We start from the raw sequence: 15213 nt of genomic DNA, 5'->3' as shown, positions 1-15213 counted from the left end.
TTTGTCTCTGCTCCGCTCCACCTCCCCAAGAATAAGGACACTAGACCCCACTCCGAGTTCTATGCCAACTCCCTGGTGCTGGGACTAAGGATGCTGCTTGTCTCTGGGGACTGTGTGGCTCTGCCACAGTGAGACACACGTCCCACAGCAAACACCGGAAGACTTAATAAAACCTCTGTTCTTTGCCATCATCCCTCACCCCCACAGCACCTCCAGGTCTGCTAGCCTTCCTCCAGCTTGCTCACATGCAGGCCCAGAAGTGGTCTTGGCATCTCAGTCAGGGGCTACCATGGCGTCCATCTCTGCAGAGCCCCACACCAAGCCACACTCCCAAGATGATGGAAGAATTAGGGGCTGGGCTTGGCAAGGCCCTAGTGCACTTCCACTGGGTCATGGAAGTCATGGTAGCGCAGGGTTCCCAAAGCTTGAGGATCTAGGCAGGGGAGAGAGAACTTTACCGGAGAGTTCTCAGAGGGTACTTCTGTGGGAGGGAGGAGGGGGCTGAGGAAACCTCAGTTCCTCCCTCACCACCCTGCTCCACTAGATCTGCTGCATGCTCAACATCTGGGGCATCATCCTCTACCTGCAGCTGTCTCGGATCACTGCTCAGGTGGACATAGGTGTGAGCACAGGGCTCTGCTGGGCAGTAGGAAGGGATTCCAGGACTCAGTCTGAGTGAATTAAAGGAGCCCCATTCCTATCCCCACCCTAGGGCTCACATGGCTCATTATCCTGTTCTCAGCTACAGTCACTACTATTACCAGCCTGCCTATCTCAGCCATCTCCAGTATGGCAAAGTCAAAGTCAAGGCTGATGAGTGTTACCACTCAGTTACCTCGGGGCCCCTAGTCCTGTAAGGAATTGCTGAGACCAGATTGGCTCCTGATCAAGTGGCATGTATAGCTTGGGTTCTGGACTTGACGGTTCGATCAGGAACATTTTCAGTTTTATCAAGGAAGTAGCTGTGGCTTTGCACACGGCAGCCTTCGTGGACACCCTTCTGGACCTGCTCTGGGTACTGCCCATCTCCTCCCTTGTTGTGTCCTTTTTTCAAGCCAGCTGACCATCCAGCCTGAATTTTTTGTGACTCTGGCCTGGGAGAGACATTTTAAGAATCACATGGAGCCTGGCCAGTGTGGCTCAGTGGATTGAGAGTCGTCCCATGGACTGAGAGGTCCTAGTTCGATTCCTGATCAGGGCACATGCCCAGATTGTGGGCTCAATCCCCAGGGGGTGTGCAGGAGGCAGCCAATCGATGTATCTCTCTCATATCGATGTTTATCTCTCTCTCTCCCTTCCTCTCTCGCTAAAAAAAAAAAATAAAAACGTATTTTTAATCGATTTAATAAAGTTTTATTTTTAAAAATGTACACCTGGTGACCTGTTTGTTGTTCACGCATCTTCTCCAGCAGCTGGGGCGTCCCCACCTTTTGTGTTCCTGGTGTAAATTACTCGAGCTCTGTGCTTTGAGACTAGTTTAACAAGCCCTTTGCTGAGGAGCTCCTAAAGGGCGGCCCTGGCGAAGGAGCTGCGGACCTTCAGTCTCTCAGAGACAACAGCCAGGGTTATGAGCTTATAGTTGGGAACTTCCTTACAGAGCTTGTCATATGTCGCTTTGTCAAACAAGACTAGGTTGTTGCGCTTGTCCTGGACTTTGCTTTTGGACCACTTCTTCTTTTTTGGCTTTGCCCCCAGATTTGCTCACTGGGTCCTTGCCTTTCTTGACCGAATTCCCAGCATCTTTCTTCTGTCATCCTTGGGCGGCATAGCAAAACCCCGGGAGCAGCGGCGACCACCGCGGCCTCCACAAGATGTCGGACAAAAAGGGAAAACATATTTTTTTAAAAAAAGAATCACATGGAGCCCTGGCCGGTGTGGCTCAGTAGGTTGAGTATAGTCCCATGCACCAAGAGATTGCCGGTTTGATTCCCAGTCAAGGGCACATGCCTTGATTAGAAGCCCTATCCCAAGCAGGGGGCATGCAGGAGGCAGCCGATCAATGTTTCTCTCTCTCCTTCTCTCTCTAAAATCAATAAAAACATACTGTTTTAAAAAAGAATCAGATGGAGGCATCAAATCAGTCGGTTAAGTCTCCATAAGCCACTACCTCTGTGTTCTGCCCTTCTAGAAGCATGGGATGCAGCTGCAGAACAGGAATCCTGAAAATGAGTTGTGGGTGATGAGCATGCAACTATGACTGTCTTTCTGGGCATGGGAGTCTAAGGCGGGAGCTGGAAGTTGAGGTGAGGTGAGAAGGCTGAAGGGATGGCTGTGAGAGCTGAACAGACCTGGGAGGGGCCAAATGTAGAAAGATGTGTGTTTGTGCAGCTGGCACAGCAGATATCTGGGAACCCAGACCTGAAACTAGATAGTTTTGCTGGGAGAAACTCCACATGTCAGTTTGTCAAGTAAGGAGGACTCATTCTAAGAATCTGTTGGGATGAGCACCAGACAAGACTACTAGATGAGAAATTCTGTTTCTTTTTTGTTATTAATCCTCACCTGAGGATATTGTTTTCCATTAAATTTTTTTAGAGAGAGAGTGGAAAGGAGGGAGGGAGGAATGAGAACTGCATTAAAGGGAATAAATGCCTCAAAATGTCACTTCTCCTTGGAGCAGGGGACCTCATTAGCCCAAACCTCCTCAGAAAAGACTCCTTGATTTCTGATTCTGTATGTCATGTACAAATTGACCATCAGACCACTCGGAGTCCTGTATATCCCTAGGCTGGCTAGTGTGCAAAATTCCCTTCTTGTTCCCAGAGTTACCTAAGTAACTGACACTAAACTGGGTAGAGGGGTAATAATCTTGGCTGAATGAAGGGAAGCCAGGAAACACTCTTCAAAACCCCATCTTTTCTCTCTGTACTTTTATGTTGGAAGCATTTTCTTAGAAAATAGTGGTATGGTCCAAAAGGCAGATTCTTTGGCATGCTTCCCATCTTCTCTTCAGCCATTGGGTATTCACCAGGACAGTATCTCTGGCGCCCTCAAGGTGAGAAGGATTTTCAGGCACGGAGCACACTCTTTATCTCTGCTAATGGTTCAACTTTTGTTCCCAGGACCCTAAGGCAGCTATCCCCAAAGGAACCTGCCTTGTCATCATGTGGACCACACTTTCCTACCCGGGCATCTCTGCCACCATTGGTTAAGGCCCTCCACTCCTGACTTTTATGCAGAATAACCCAGCACCCTGGCTTCTGCCTCTCTGAGGTGCTAAGGTATAAGTGATGAAAAGAGGAAGAACATTCATCAAACATATTCAAAGTAGTTTACACAGAAGTAGCCACCCACCTTCTTCACCATTTCTACCCATCACTCATTTCATTAAGAATTGTATGGTGTTCTTTGATTACCAGATGAGGTCCCTCTCCCTGCCCCCATGCATACACACTTCCATTTACCCCTTTGGCAGTGATGGTACCTAGACCAGTGCCAAAGAGCACTGGTACGTAATCCCAAGCTATGGAATAGGATTCCTTCCCCATGAAGGAGTGTGTGTCCTCAATCTCATTTTCAGGCTCCTGAATGATTCGAGATGGGCTTGGCATGTATGTACAGAATGGGAGCTGCCAGGGGCCAGAGTGCCAATATGGCTGCAACTCCAGCAATCATCAAGGGCAAGGATCCTGTCTCTAGGGGCTCTTAAATCACCACCAGGTGAGTGAACCAGAGAGGAAGACTCAGGTCATTACTGGTTTTTCAGCATCTACACTATGTCTGGCAATGGGCTAGGTAAAATTTATCACTGAAAAAGCTCAGTGAAAATAAGAGTGAAATGTGTTGCTTCCAGATGCATTGAATCTACCTCTGCCTGCCCTTCTCAGGCCGTGATTATGGTGTGTGCCACCAGTCCCCATTCATCATTGCAGGAATCTTCAGTGCCACCCTGTCCTCTGCCCTTTCCTGCTTTGTTTCAGCCCTTCCAAGTTAGTTGGTATCTTAGCAAGAGGCCTGTACCCACTCATTGCTTTTTAGGGAAAGGCCATGGAAAGACACTGAATCTCCGAAAGGCCATCTGTTCACCTTCCTCATTGCTGTCGGTTTCATCCTTATCGGTGAGTACTCCACCTCCACCTCCCACAGCGGCCTTCATTCATCTCTGTCCCCTTGTGCCCCACAATGCCCTACCTCTGAACTTTAGGGCCTGATCCTAAAGCCTCTTTTCTATCTCTCTAGTATTGAAAGTGGATAAAAATATCTGCTTATTTGGTGGTGGGGGTGGGGTGTGTGTGGAAGGCGGAGTGGGAAGTAAGGGGAAAGGGAAGCCAGAAGATGATGCCCTTGACTCTCCAGACATGGATCCTCCAACTCGAGTTTGGAAAATGACCCCCTGAACTTTCACCTCTCCCAAAGCTGGTCTGAACACCACTGCTCCCATCATCTTCAACTTTTTCCTCTGCTTCTATGCCCTTGTCAACTTGGGCTGTTTCCACACCTCCCTTAGCCAGTCGCCTGGCTGGTGTGGGCAGGTGTTGGGGTTAGGCCCAGGGCTGGGAAGACCTGGGAAAGTTGGAGGAGCATCTTGAGGTATGAGGGTGGGTGGTATGAGGCTTTGACAAGGGATGAGCTGCATTCACTCTCCCCTGCAGGCTGGCACCCTTTGTTCCCCTGGTAGAGTCCCTGGCTCTCCTGTCTGGGCTGTCTGCTCTGCCTGCTCGTCATGTTCATCCTCACTTGGTGGGCAGTGCTCATTGCTCTGTTCTTGTCCTGCTGCTGCTGCTCTATCCATTCTACAAGAAACCTGGTGAGTGAGCGGGCAGGTGGGGAAAGGAGTGAGATACAGCAAGAGGCTGACCCCATAAGAAGCCCAGAACTACCAACAGTAAAACTTCATTTCCTCTCCTACGAGACCAGTGAGGCCCCACCTCTGATCACTCTGTACCACCTCTTCCTCTGCACACATGTGAACTGAGCTCGTTGGTCTATTTAGGCACTGACCACAAGGCTCCATCCTACTCAGTGAGCCTGACCAACACGCAGGACTGTGTCAAGAACTTCTGATGAGGGAATCTCTAGACCAAAGGTTGAAAATAGGTAACCTTTGAATTGGATCTTGCCTGCAAATGAGTTTTGTTCAGACTGCAATTTTTAAAAATCTCCAACATTTAATATGCATCTGGTAGCCTTGGGCCTCCGTCCCACAGAACATATTTAGCTGAAGCCAAGGTGCTGCTGTCCCATGGGACAGGGCAGGTGTTCTCCACATGTATTTCCCACCTGGTCCACTTTATTCTTTGATATTACAAGACTGGTTTTTGCAGGCTTGAGTTTTTCAGTCCCTGCTCTAGAAATAAAAGGAAACCAGGTTCCTGAAATCTGGGAGGGACAATGGAGGAAAAGGAACAGAATTCTAGTGGGGTAGGAGAGCAGGGTTCTCTGAGGAGAGTGTGCTCCCTGGCAGGGGAAGAGATGACTTAGAAAACCACGAGACAAGGGAGCTGCGGTGTTTGCAAAGAAATGCTCATAATTAAAATTTAGATGGAGGAGGGAAATGAAGACATGGAGGGGATGAGGTCAGTGGGAAGGACAATCAATGGATTACAGGTCCTGGTGAAGTGATGAACTATTGGATTCAGTGCACTAAAGGGAGTGAACTGAAAAGACAGGAAATAATTGGTGGAAGAGTGGGATGTTTGAGAATGGGAGATGAAGGGATTATAGATCTAGAATATGACTAAAGGAACCAGTGGCAGAAGTGGGGGTGGAGGACAAGATCACTGAAGGAGCAAAGAACTTAGAGACCGGAGTATTAGAATGTTAATCCACATGGACACTAAAATCGTCAAGATTCATGATAGGAGTGATAGTGCATGGTATAGTCTAACGACATGTGTTTCAAAGCTGAAGTGTGTCAGGGATAAGAAAGAATTGTCTAAAAATGGTGTAAGGAAAAGAGGAAACCTGCACCACCTCTAGGCCCAGTGGTACAATGGATGTGAGAGAAAACACCACTACCAGAGGTGGGAGAAGCAGAGGCCTCGGGAGAAACAAGCTCAGAGCAGGAATGAAAAGGGAACATTCAGAGAAGAGGTTGAGGATGTAGGAAATTTTACTACTAACTAGTCATTAGTTCAGATGAGCACAAAAGGATTCCTTCCAGGAGCTGAAAGAGGAAGGGAGATGGGAACAAAAAGGGGGGTGAAGAGAAATGGTTACTGGAGTCTAAAAGATGAGATGAGTTGGTAGCTTAGGACTTCTTATGGTGATTGACATAAACAATATAAAGGGCATGTTGACATTAATTCTCATAGGGAGGAATGTGTATCTGGGGTCCCCCTTCAAGCCAGCCAATGTAAGTGCATGCAGGAGTGACAATTTTATTTTTATTTTTTTAATCCTCACCTGAGAATATGTTTTCATTTACTTTTTTAATGTTTTTTAGAGAGAGGAAGGGAAAGGGAGAGAAACATCCATGAAAGAGGAACATGGATCGGCTGCCCCCTGCTCACCCCCTACTGGGGATGGAGCCTGCAACCCAGGCATGTGCCCTGACCAGGTAGCCAGCTGGCACCTCTCGGTGCATGGATCAACACTCAACCACTGAGCCACAACGGCTGGGCTGTTTTCATTTATTTTTAGAGAAAAAAGAAGGGAGAAAGAGAGAGAAACGTCAACTGGTTGGCTCCAGTTACACACTGACTGGGGATCGAACTCACAACCCAGGTATATGCCCTGACTGGGAATTGAACCCAAAATTTTTTGGTGTACAGGACAATGCTCTAACCGACTGAGCCACCTGGATAGGGCAAGGCAGTCTTACTTTTGAGTTATAAATTAGTATGCCATTAGACCTGGCTTCCCACTATACTGAGGGGAGTTCTGAGCACCTACTTCAAAGAATTTAAATGAGGTGATGAATGTAAAGCAGCACAAGGCCCAATACTAAAATATTAGTTATGATACCATTGTTAAGGGGATGTTCAGAAGAGGGCTTAAGATAGCCATTCACCCCACCAACAACGTATTCAGTGCCATCTCTATACCGTTTCTGAAAAACACAAGCTAATTACCAACATACAAAAACAAAAATATTTTATTGCCGAGTCATCTTATGGTTCAAATGATGGGAGGGGGAATCTATAGCCTAGCCAGGACTCCCATGTCAGGACAGAGATAATGGGTTCCACTTGGGACACTATCAACTCTGATCCTGTTAACCTTGTCAGTCCCTCCAGGTCACTTCTACTTCATCTGTCCGATACCTGTGGAAAAAATTGGAAAAACTTGGTGGATGGCTATCCCTTAGCATCTTCCATTCTTCTCTGCCCTCATGATTCTGGACCCTCTCCTCTGCTGATTTTTGCCTACCTCCCATATAATCCTATCTACATTCCATAAGGGGGTACCCCACCTCTGTGTGACCCCAGAATCACTGAGGGGAGTCCTGTGTCCTGCCCGAAACATCTCCCAACCAGCCTGGGCTATCATGGCTCCATTGTCAATGCAGAATCTGGGAAGGAAAAGAGATATGAAATTTGGGATCTAAAGCTAGAAAACCATAGTAACTGGAGAGAAAAAAAAAATCAAGAAAGGACAAGGGCCTTTACCTTTCATCAGTGGCAAAAAGCCGGGCTCCACGTTCCTGGCACATCGTCTCCAGCATTTCCTGTAGCCTCAAATTACCTATGACAAGGTGGAGGGTAGATTAACTTAGTTTAGCCATTTCTCCAGCTGTACACTGCGTGTGCATTTACTTAGGAAAATGAAGTAGGGGTCCTGCAGGACAAAGATCATAGGATAAGAAATAAAACTAGTAATTTCCCCAAACCCTTAGATTTAAACTGTCAGGAGAAAGATACACATGCTTAAGAATGGGAAAGAGAGGTACAGTCCAGTGATACATACACCCGACACCTCCCACAACAAGGGCCTCCTGGGAGCCACAGTGTGCCATGGCCCGCTCTGTGATCTCTACCAGCATCGCAAACACAGTTTCCTGTGGGGAACAGACAAGGTGAAAACATGAGAGGGAATCACAGCTTCGCCTCCTTTCTGTCCCAGCTTTTTACTCCATTACCTGCAGGGAGAAACACAGATCCTCAGGAGTACACTCGCCGGTGGCCAGCATCCGATGGGCTACATCCTGTAATTAAAGGCGGAAAAACAAACAGATAAAACAATGAACAGTGGAGGGGGGTGGGGATGGGGCCAAGAAGAAATTAACCAAAGAACTTTTATGCATATATGCACTGCCCATGGACACAGACAATAGGGTGGTGAAGGCCTGGGGTGGGGCAGGAATGGGGGGTGGGGGACACATCTGTAATACTATCAACAATAAAGATAAAAAATAAATTAAAATTAAAAAACAAAACAAAACAAAACAATGAACAGTGGTTTGGGAGATGTCACGAGTGTAAAAATTGATGCACTTGGAGAATCACCATGTTTCATCTCAATTCAATTGACCAGCACATCCCATACCACGCTTTGCCCTTCACTGGCACCAAACTGCAGAATGGGTTGCATTCATTCAAGATTCAGTAATTATGAATACCTGCCCTGACACCATCCCCACCCCTCCTTTACCCTGAATTTTCTCCATCACATTTACTACTATCTAACCCTTTATATTTTATTATTTTCCCCTCTTCCTTTTTTTTGGTTTATCTGTCTCCCCATTAGAATGCAAGCTCCAAGTAGGCAAGGATTTCTGTTTTGCTCCATGTTATATTGCTATTGCTTAGGGCAGTGCCTGGCACACAAATGACATTCAATAAATATTTGCTAAATGAATTTATTCAGCTTCGAACATGGGCCAGTACTGTGCTATGCAGGAAATACAATGGTGAGCAAAACAAATATGCTTCATTAAAAAACATGTAAGTGCCGTTCTCCTCACGTCTTTCACACTCACCTCAATGAAAGACAGGATCCCTGAGAATGAGACGTCCATTCCTTTTACAGTGTATGGCAGCTCAACTAGCTTCTTGCCTCTATGTGGGAGTATATGAGGCACTGAGCCTGCAGTCAGCTGGCTGCTCACCCGCCAAAGTCCCTCCCAAGTCTCATTAACATATATACAGGAAAGTCCTGAAGCCCCACCAGTCACCCTGCTTCCACCTTATGGCCCCTTACCGCTTTGCCATCTGTTCAATGTTGTAGCCTGGACTCGGGTCATTGGAAATCTAGCAGATAGAAAAAGAGAATGAAGTCAGATATCCAGGAAACATAAGAAGCTAATTTACTACTTTCTTCCTCCATTTCCATGATTCTCCAGAAATCCATCCACATCTTATGTTCTCTGCAGTCCAATGGCTTACCTCCAGCACTCGAGCAAAACGATCCAGACAATTACCCACAGCGATATCGATGGTTTCCCCAAAGATGCGGTATCGATGTTCTGAATATGCAATCACCTAAGGGCGATGAGGATGTCCATGAAACCTCACGTCTGCAAAGAGGAGTATTTGGCTTTGGGGAAGAATATGGCAGAGGATCAACATGGCCACTAGAGTGTCCAACAAGAAATGGAAAGAAAAGATTTTGCCAAACCCTCAGTGGGTATTTTTTGTAGCTCTTCTGTGAGAACCTCACATATACCTCGAGTATTCCCCGAGCAGGCTCCTAATCTACAGAAGATAGTGTAGGTCAGGGGAGAAGCAAACTATCATTTCAAATACATTTTCTTAGCTTGGAGGTTCCTGACATATCCCTTAAAAACAGTCTTGACAGAGTAGACTAGGGAACAGGTTTTCCTGCTTAGGGGCAGGGAACTAGAGTTTTTTTTGAGTATCCTATCAGAGCAGTACTATTTGTAAACATGAGAAGAGAGAGAGGTAAAAAACTCAAAAATCCCATATTGGGTCAGACTAATGGCCGATCCAACTCAAGCCTGGCAATCAACTCATGTCCATTTTTCATATGTGACCAACTTCTAGCACAGAATATATATATCACCCACTGGCACACGTGCTCCATATCTGGCAGTGTTCCCCCCTTTTCCCGGTGCTGTGCAGGATTTCCTTCAGTTCTGATATAGATTTTACTCTACTATCAAAAGGCTGGTGACAGCCCTGGCTGGGTGGCTCAGTTGGTTGGAGTGTCATCCTGTACACCAAAAGGTTGTGGGTTTGATCCCCGGTTGAGGCAACCTATCAATGTCCCTGTTTCTCTCTCTCTCTTTCTCCCTTCAAATCAATAAAAACATCCTCGGGTGAAGATAATATATATATATATTTTTTTATCCTCACCCGAGGATATTTTTCCACTTTTTGTACAGATAGAATGGGAGGGAGAGAGAGTGAGAAACATCGACATGAAGGGACACATCGAGTGGCTGCCACCCGCACGACCAACCAGGGCCGGGGACAAACTGCAACCGAAGTACGTGCCCTTAGCGGGAACCGAACCCGGGTCTCTCCGGACCGCAGGCCGACGCTCTAACCGCTGAGCCAAACTGGCCAGGGCGAAGATAATATTTTTAAAAAAGGGAGTGAGGAAGGAAAAATTCCTGTCTTTGTCCTTCTATCATCTACTCGTTTCTACGCAATCATCTTCCATTTTTTACACCAAAGCAGAAAAGAGGAAAAGAGAAGATGCTATCATTGCCCTCTTAACTCTTGCGAGCCTCCACTGCTATTTTGCACACCCCAAGTCCCTAATTTTTTATCCTCACCTGAGGATATTTTCCTATTTATCTCCAGATAGAGTGGCAGGGAGAGAAAGGGAGGGAGAGAAAAACATCAACGTGAGAGGGACACTTTGACTGGTTGCCTCCCACACGACCCTGACCAGGGCCGGAAACAAACCACAACTGAGGTATGTGCCCTTGACCAGAATCAAACCCACGACTCTTTGGGCTACTACCCATGAGCCAAACTGGCCAGGACACTACTTTTTTTTTCAAATATGTTTTTATTGATTTTGAGAGAGAGAGGAAGAGATAGAAACATCAATGTGAGAGAGACATATCGGCTGCCTCCTGCACGCTCCCTGATGGGGATCGAACCCGCAACCCGGGTATGTGCCCTGACCAGGAATTGAACCAGGACCTCTGTCCATGGGACAATGCTCAATCCACTGAGCCATACCTGCAGGGCCCCAGTCCCTAATTGTGCATGTTATCCTTCAGGCCTCAACCATCTATGTGCCCTCTGCCTGTTCAAGTCTCCACATCATTTTCATGGGAATGTGTGCTTCACCTTTAATAACTATTTCACCAATGAAGTTTTAGAACATAACCTTTCCATAGGCTGGGGACAATGACTATTTCTGACAATAATCCCATCAGGTAGTCTTTGGGAAAAAAGGCTGGAGTTCTCCAATCCCAACCTAAAAAGGTATTATAAGGTATCCAAAACAATTCTGGCTTCCCCTATAAACTTAAAACACTTTCAACCATTTATAAAATTAGTTATATTTTCACATCCTCAGAATAACAATTTCTCTATATATACTACCAGTAACGCAAAACAAAACGTCACTGTCATAAAGAAAGAAACTGAGTAGTGCCTCTTAGTTTTAATTGCTAAGATCTGTATTAAAAATAAGCTTCAAAATAATGCCAGTGAAAATCCCTCAGTTATTTTGGGGGCTTCAATCCTTACCATTCTTTCCTTTTCTACAGAAATTCCTAAGATCTTTATAACTGTATATAGTCACTTTATGTTCTGATTATCCTGCCCAAATCTGCAATATTACAAACTTTGTTATGTATTTTCTAGTGTCACATTTTAGGTTCAAATGAGCCCAGATTTACTCTTGGCAGTTCTTGTCACTCAGGTAGAGCATGAAAGGTGCTGGTACAGTGCCTTAGAAATTAAGAAATGGTGCAGCATTCTAAATACCTGTGTATTTCCTCCACTGACATACAGCACAGTTGGGCTGATGGCTCCAGTGATGAGGCGGCCCATCTCAATGTGGCCTATACAGTGGTTCACACCTAGCAATGGCTTATTCCATAGCTGGGCCACAGTACGGGCTACAACAGCCACAGAAACCAGTGGGGCACCCATGCCAGGGCCTAGGGAAATAGAAATGGGAGTTAGAATACTTTAGAGATTGGGAAAAACAGAGCTGGAGGAAGCAGGAAATGTGAGAGGTGGGATCGAGGTAGTAATGATAGCAGAGACAAGCTGCAGGCTATTTTGACATAGCCAAGCTCTGCGTACATTCTTCCACTGCCCACCACTTACCCAGTCATACCTTTGGTGTAGGCAATGCAGTCAATATCCTGGGAAGTTAATCCAGCCTCTGTTAGTGCCTCCTGCAGCAGGTCCAGGATAACAGCTCGGTGATGCCTGGCAGTATCACCTGGAAGAAATCCTAGAAGACGAACATAAGTCAGAGATCACAGGGGATTTTTTTTTGTAACAAAGATAGGCAGAAATCCAAGACAGGCATTTTAGTAGTAAAAAGAGTCCCTTGCACTCTCCTCAAGCATCCTGTCTTCCAGGTATTCAGCTATATTATTTCCAGCCTGTTCAACTAGGCTGAACAGCCCTTCCAAAATGCCCTTCTTCATACCCAACTTCTACTCAGCCTTCAGGACTCAATCCAAGTGATACCTAAGTCATACCCTTTGGTGATCTCTGTGGCTCTACAAACCCTGTGCCTGATCACATTGCTGTATTTAACCATGTTCAGTATTTTGATCAAGAGCCCGTTTGCTGTAACATCTTTGCCACAAGCATTCCCTCGCATTTTTGCTGCATAACTAATTGGCCTTAAAGCAATTTCACAGTAAAAAATAGAAAATACAAGAGGAACTTTGAGCCCTAGCCAATTTGGCTCAGAAATTAGAGTGTTGGCCCACAGACCAAAGGGTTGCAGGTTCAATTCCGGTCAAGGGCATGCACCTCGATTTCGGTTCAGTCCCCAGCCCTGGTGGGGGTCGTGTGGGAGGCAGCCAGTCAATGTATCTCTCTGGCATCGATGTTTCTCTCTCTGGCATCGATGTTTCTCTCTCCCACTCTCCCTCCCATTCTGTTTGAAAATAAATGGAAAAATATCCTCAGGTGAGGATTAAAAAAAAAGAGGGACATTGAAACATGAAAAAATTTGTAAAAAGTTATTGCGAAAAATGAAAATACATTATTGTCTTCAAAGTCTTTTGTTCATAGTACAGTTCTTTTTTTTTTTGCTTGTTGATTTCATCTCCTTGTTTGGCATCATGTTTTTTCTTTTTTGTTATAATTCTTCCTTCATTAGAAGACTGTTGTGAATTAGTAGCTGCCTCTTATATATTCACTATTGCTTGGTAAACATTTGGTTTCAACGGGTGGGAGAAAGACTGCTCATAAGGATTTGCAAAATGGCAAGTTATCATTTTCTAGCACAGTATGCAATCTGGCTTTCACATAGCTGTGCAATCTGGGTTACACATAACTGTTATCATCCACTATTTTAAGACTACCATATCTACTCATCACTGCAGGGACCATTATGAGGGCTATGATTTATTTAATATAAAAATGGCTATAATTTATTTAATATAAAAATGGGAGTAACTGTGACAATTTCTTCAATGGAGAAATGAAACCAAACTGTCAACTAGCTGAAATACGTTATCTCTGCCAAACTGTCAACCAGTTATTTTATCTTATACAGTGAAACTGCCTTATGGTCAATTAGTTGTGCAGTGAAAATGTTTGTGGCAAAAATACCTAGAACCATATTTAAGATGTAACAATTACAGCATTGTAATTACCTATAGTTTCCCCAGTTTAACTGTGAGCATCTCAAAACACTGGCTATTTTATTCATCTTTGTATTCCTGGTGCCAAAATGCCTAGAAGAGGTGTGCTAAACATACATATATTTATAATGAGTAACCTGTCACAACATCACCTGTTCAGGGAGGCTTTTCAGGTATATGCAAGTCGGTTGCCTATACACACACACACACTTATATACACAGGTGTTTTGGGGGAGGGCAGGCATGATATAACATCATAACTTACAAATAGCATTTACTTATTTATTTGTTAATCCTCACCCAAGGATATTTTTCCATTGATTTTCAGACAGGGTGGGAGGGAGGGAGACATCGATGTGAGACAGACACATTGACTGGTTGCCTCGCACACAATGGAACAGGCAGTATGGAATCTGAAACCCAGGTACATGTCCTTGACCAGGAATCGAACCCGAGACCTTTCAGTCAGAGGGCTGACGCTCTAACCGCTGAGCCAAACCGTGCAGGGCACAAATTGCATTTATTAAAAGTTGTAATGTGACTGGTACTTTAACTCTCAAGACCCAATGATGCCGGTATTATTCCCATTTTAAGAGTAAAGAAATCCAAAAACATATACTGAACATGAATACTGCAAAACCAGCCAGTTCTGACACCTAAACTGGGAGTCTTTACACTCATTTTAGAATATTGTGATTGCATCTATATATTACACTATTTAACATCCTGTAAAGTCCTGTTTACAAGTCCAACTCTACAGCAGGTTCATCACATCTACCTTTGCATGCAACTATTTTTGTGTCCAACAGCCAAGCTGACTAACGATTAGCATAAGGCAGGCGCTCAATAAAAGGTGAACGAACCCTGAAGATCCAGCAATAAGTGCCTGTGACTCTTCTATCCATCCGCTTTGTGACGTTAATAAACGTCACATAAGCTCATAGACTCGAATCAAAAACTCTATGAGGGAGCAACGCGCTCCACCCCTACTTCACTAGCGTTTAGGAAGCTGGAAGCTGGTGCTGGGCGGAGAAGCGCGCTGCAAGCCCGAAGCTCCCTGCTCACCTGTGCCCGGGGGCGTGACGTAAGTCCGCCGCGGGTTTGCCAGCACCGCGCCGTCCCGCACCACTCCCACGCCAATCTTGTTGGCGCTGCCTTCAAAACCCAGTACCGTGGGCATGGCGGAGGCTGGGAGAGAACGCCCGCAGGGCTCCAGCCCCCACTGCAGCCGAGGTATCCTCCCCGGGCAGTGCTGAGCGCACACTGCCGAGCGCAGAGGAAGGAGACAGCCGGCAACCGTCAGGCGGCCGAACGCGGTCGGACAGGAACCGAATAACTCCGGCGCCTCGCGCCGGCCCGCCCCCGTCGTCACGGCGACCCGTCAAGGCCCCTTCAAGGACCTGTCCTCCTCACTGCCAGGGACGCTGAGCCGGCCTCTGCCCCGTACATTCCTATGCGTTCCTTTGCCTCTCTCCGGTGGTCCGGCCCAGCCTTCTCCACTGATTTTTTTTCTCATCTGCACAGCGCTGGGACCTTTGGTCAGGGTGGCAGAAGGACTCGTGCAGCGGGCA

At 46.0% G+C, this 15213-nt stretch overlaps 1 protein-coding gene and 1 pseudogene across 1 annotated transcript; both read right to left on the bottom strand.

Moving 5' to 3' along the window:
* Window positions 1-1388: 1388 nt before the first annotated feature.
* LOC118623870 lies at window positions 1389-1767 on the bottom strand (annotated as a pseudogene).
* Window positions 1768-7046: 5279 nt separating this feature from the next.
* On the bottom strand, window positions 7047-14953 carry LOC118635604 (O-sialoglycoprotein endopeptidase). The gene is made up of 11 exons (XM_036270249.1): window positions 14708-14953; window positions 12151-12270; window positions 11793-11968; window positions 9267-9362; window positions 9082-9131; window positions 8861-8939; window positions 8021-8086; window positions 7849-7939; window positions 7551-7626; window positions 7355-7453; window positions 7047-7205 (listed from the first exon to the last, which is right to left on the bottom strand). The coding sequence occupies exons 1-11, from the start codon at window positions 14820-14822 to the stop codon at window positions 7166-7168; spliced, it is 1008 nt and encodes a 335-aa protein (XP_036126142.1). The 5' UTR covers window positions 14823-14953; the 3' UTR covers window positions 7047-7165.
* Between the last annotated feature and the right edge of the window lie 260 nt (window positions 14954-15213).

This window comes from Molossus molossus, unplaced genomic scaffold (assembly GCF_014108415.1).
Source record: "Molossus molossus isolate mMolMol1 unplaced genomic scaffold, mMolMol1.p scaffold_m16_p_1, whole genome shotgun sequence".
NCBI classification, from domain to species: domain Eukaryota; kingdom Metazoa; phylum Chordata; class Mammalia; order Chiroptera; family Molossidae; genus Molossus; species Molossus molossus.
The sequence above is the reverse complement of the archived record's forward strand: the minus strand, read 5'-3'. Positions and strand labels throughout refer to the sequence as shown.

What these genes read in the sequence shown, in the direction of transcription:
- LOC118635604 (XM_036270249.1), bottom strand. Translation starts at nt 14,822, where the DNA reads ATGCCCACGGTACTGGGTTTTGAAGGCAGCGCCAACAAGATTGGCGTG. An exon ending in CGTCACGCCCCCGGGCACAG is followed by an intron (nt 12,271 to 14,707) that starts GTGAGCAGGGAG and finishes TTCGTCTTCTAG; the next exon opens with GATTTCTTCCAGGTGATACT. An exon ending in GATTCTGGGGTCACACAGAG is followed by an intron (nt 7,206 to 7,354) that starts GTGGGGTACCCC and finishes TTTTTTCCACAG; the next exon opens with GTATCGGACAGATGAAGTAG.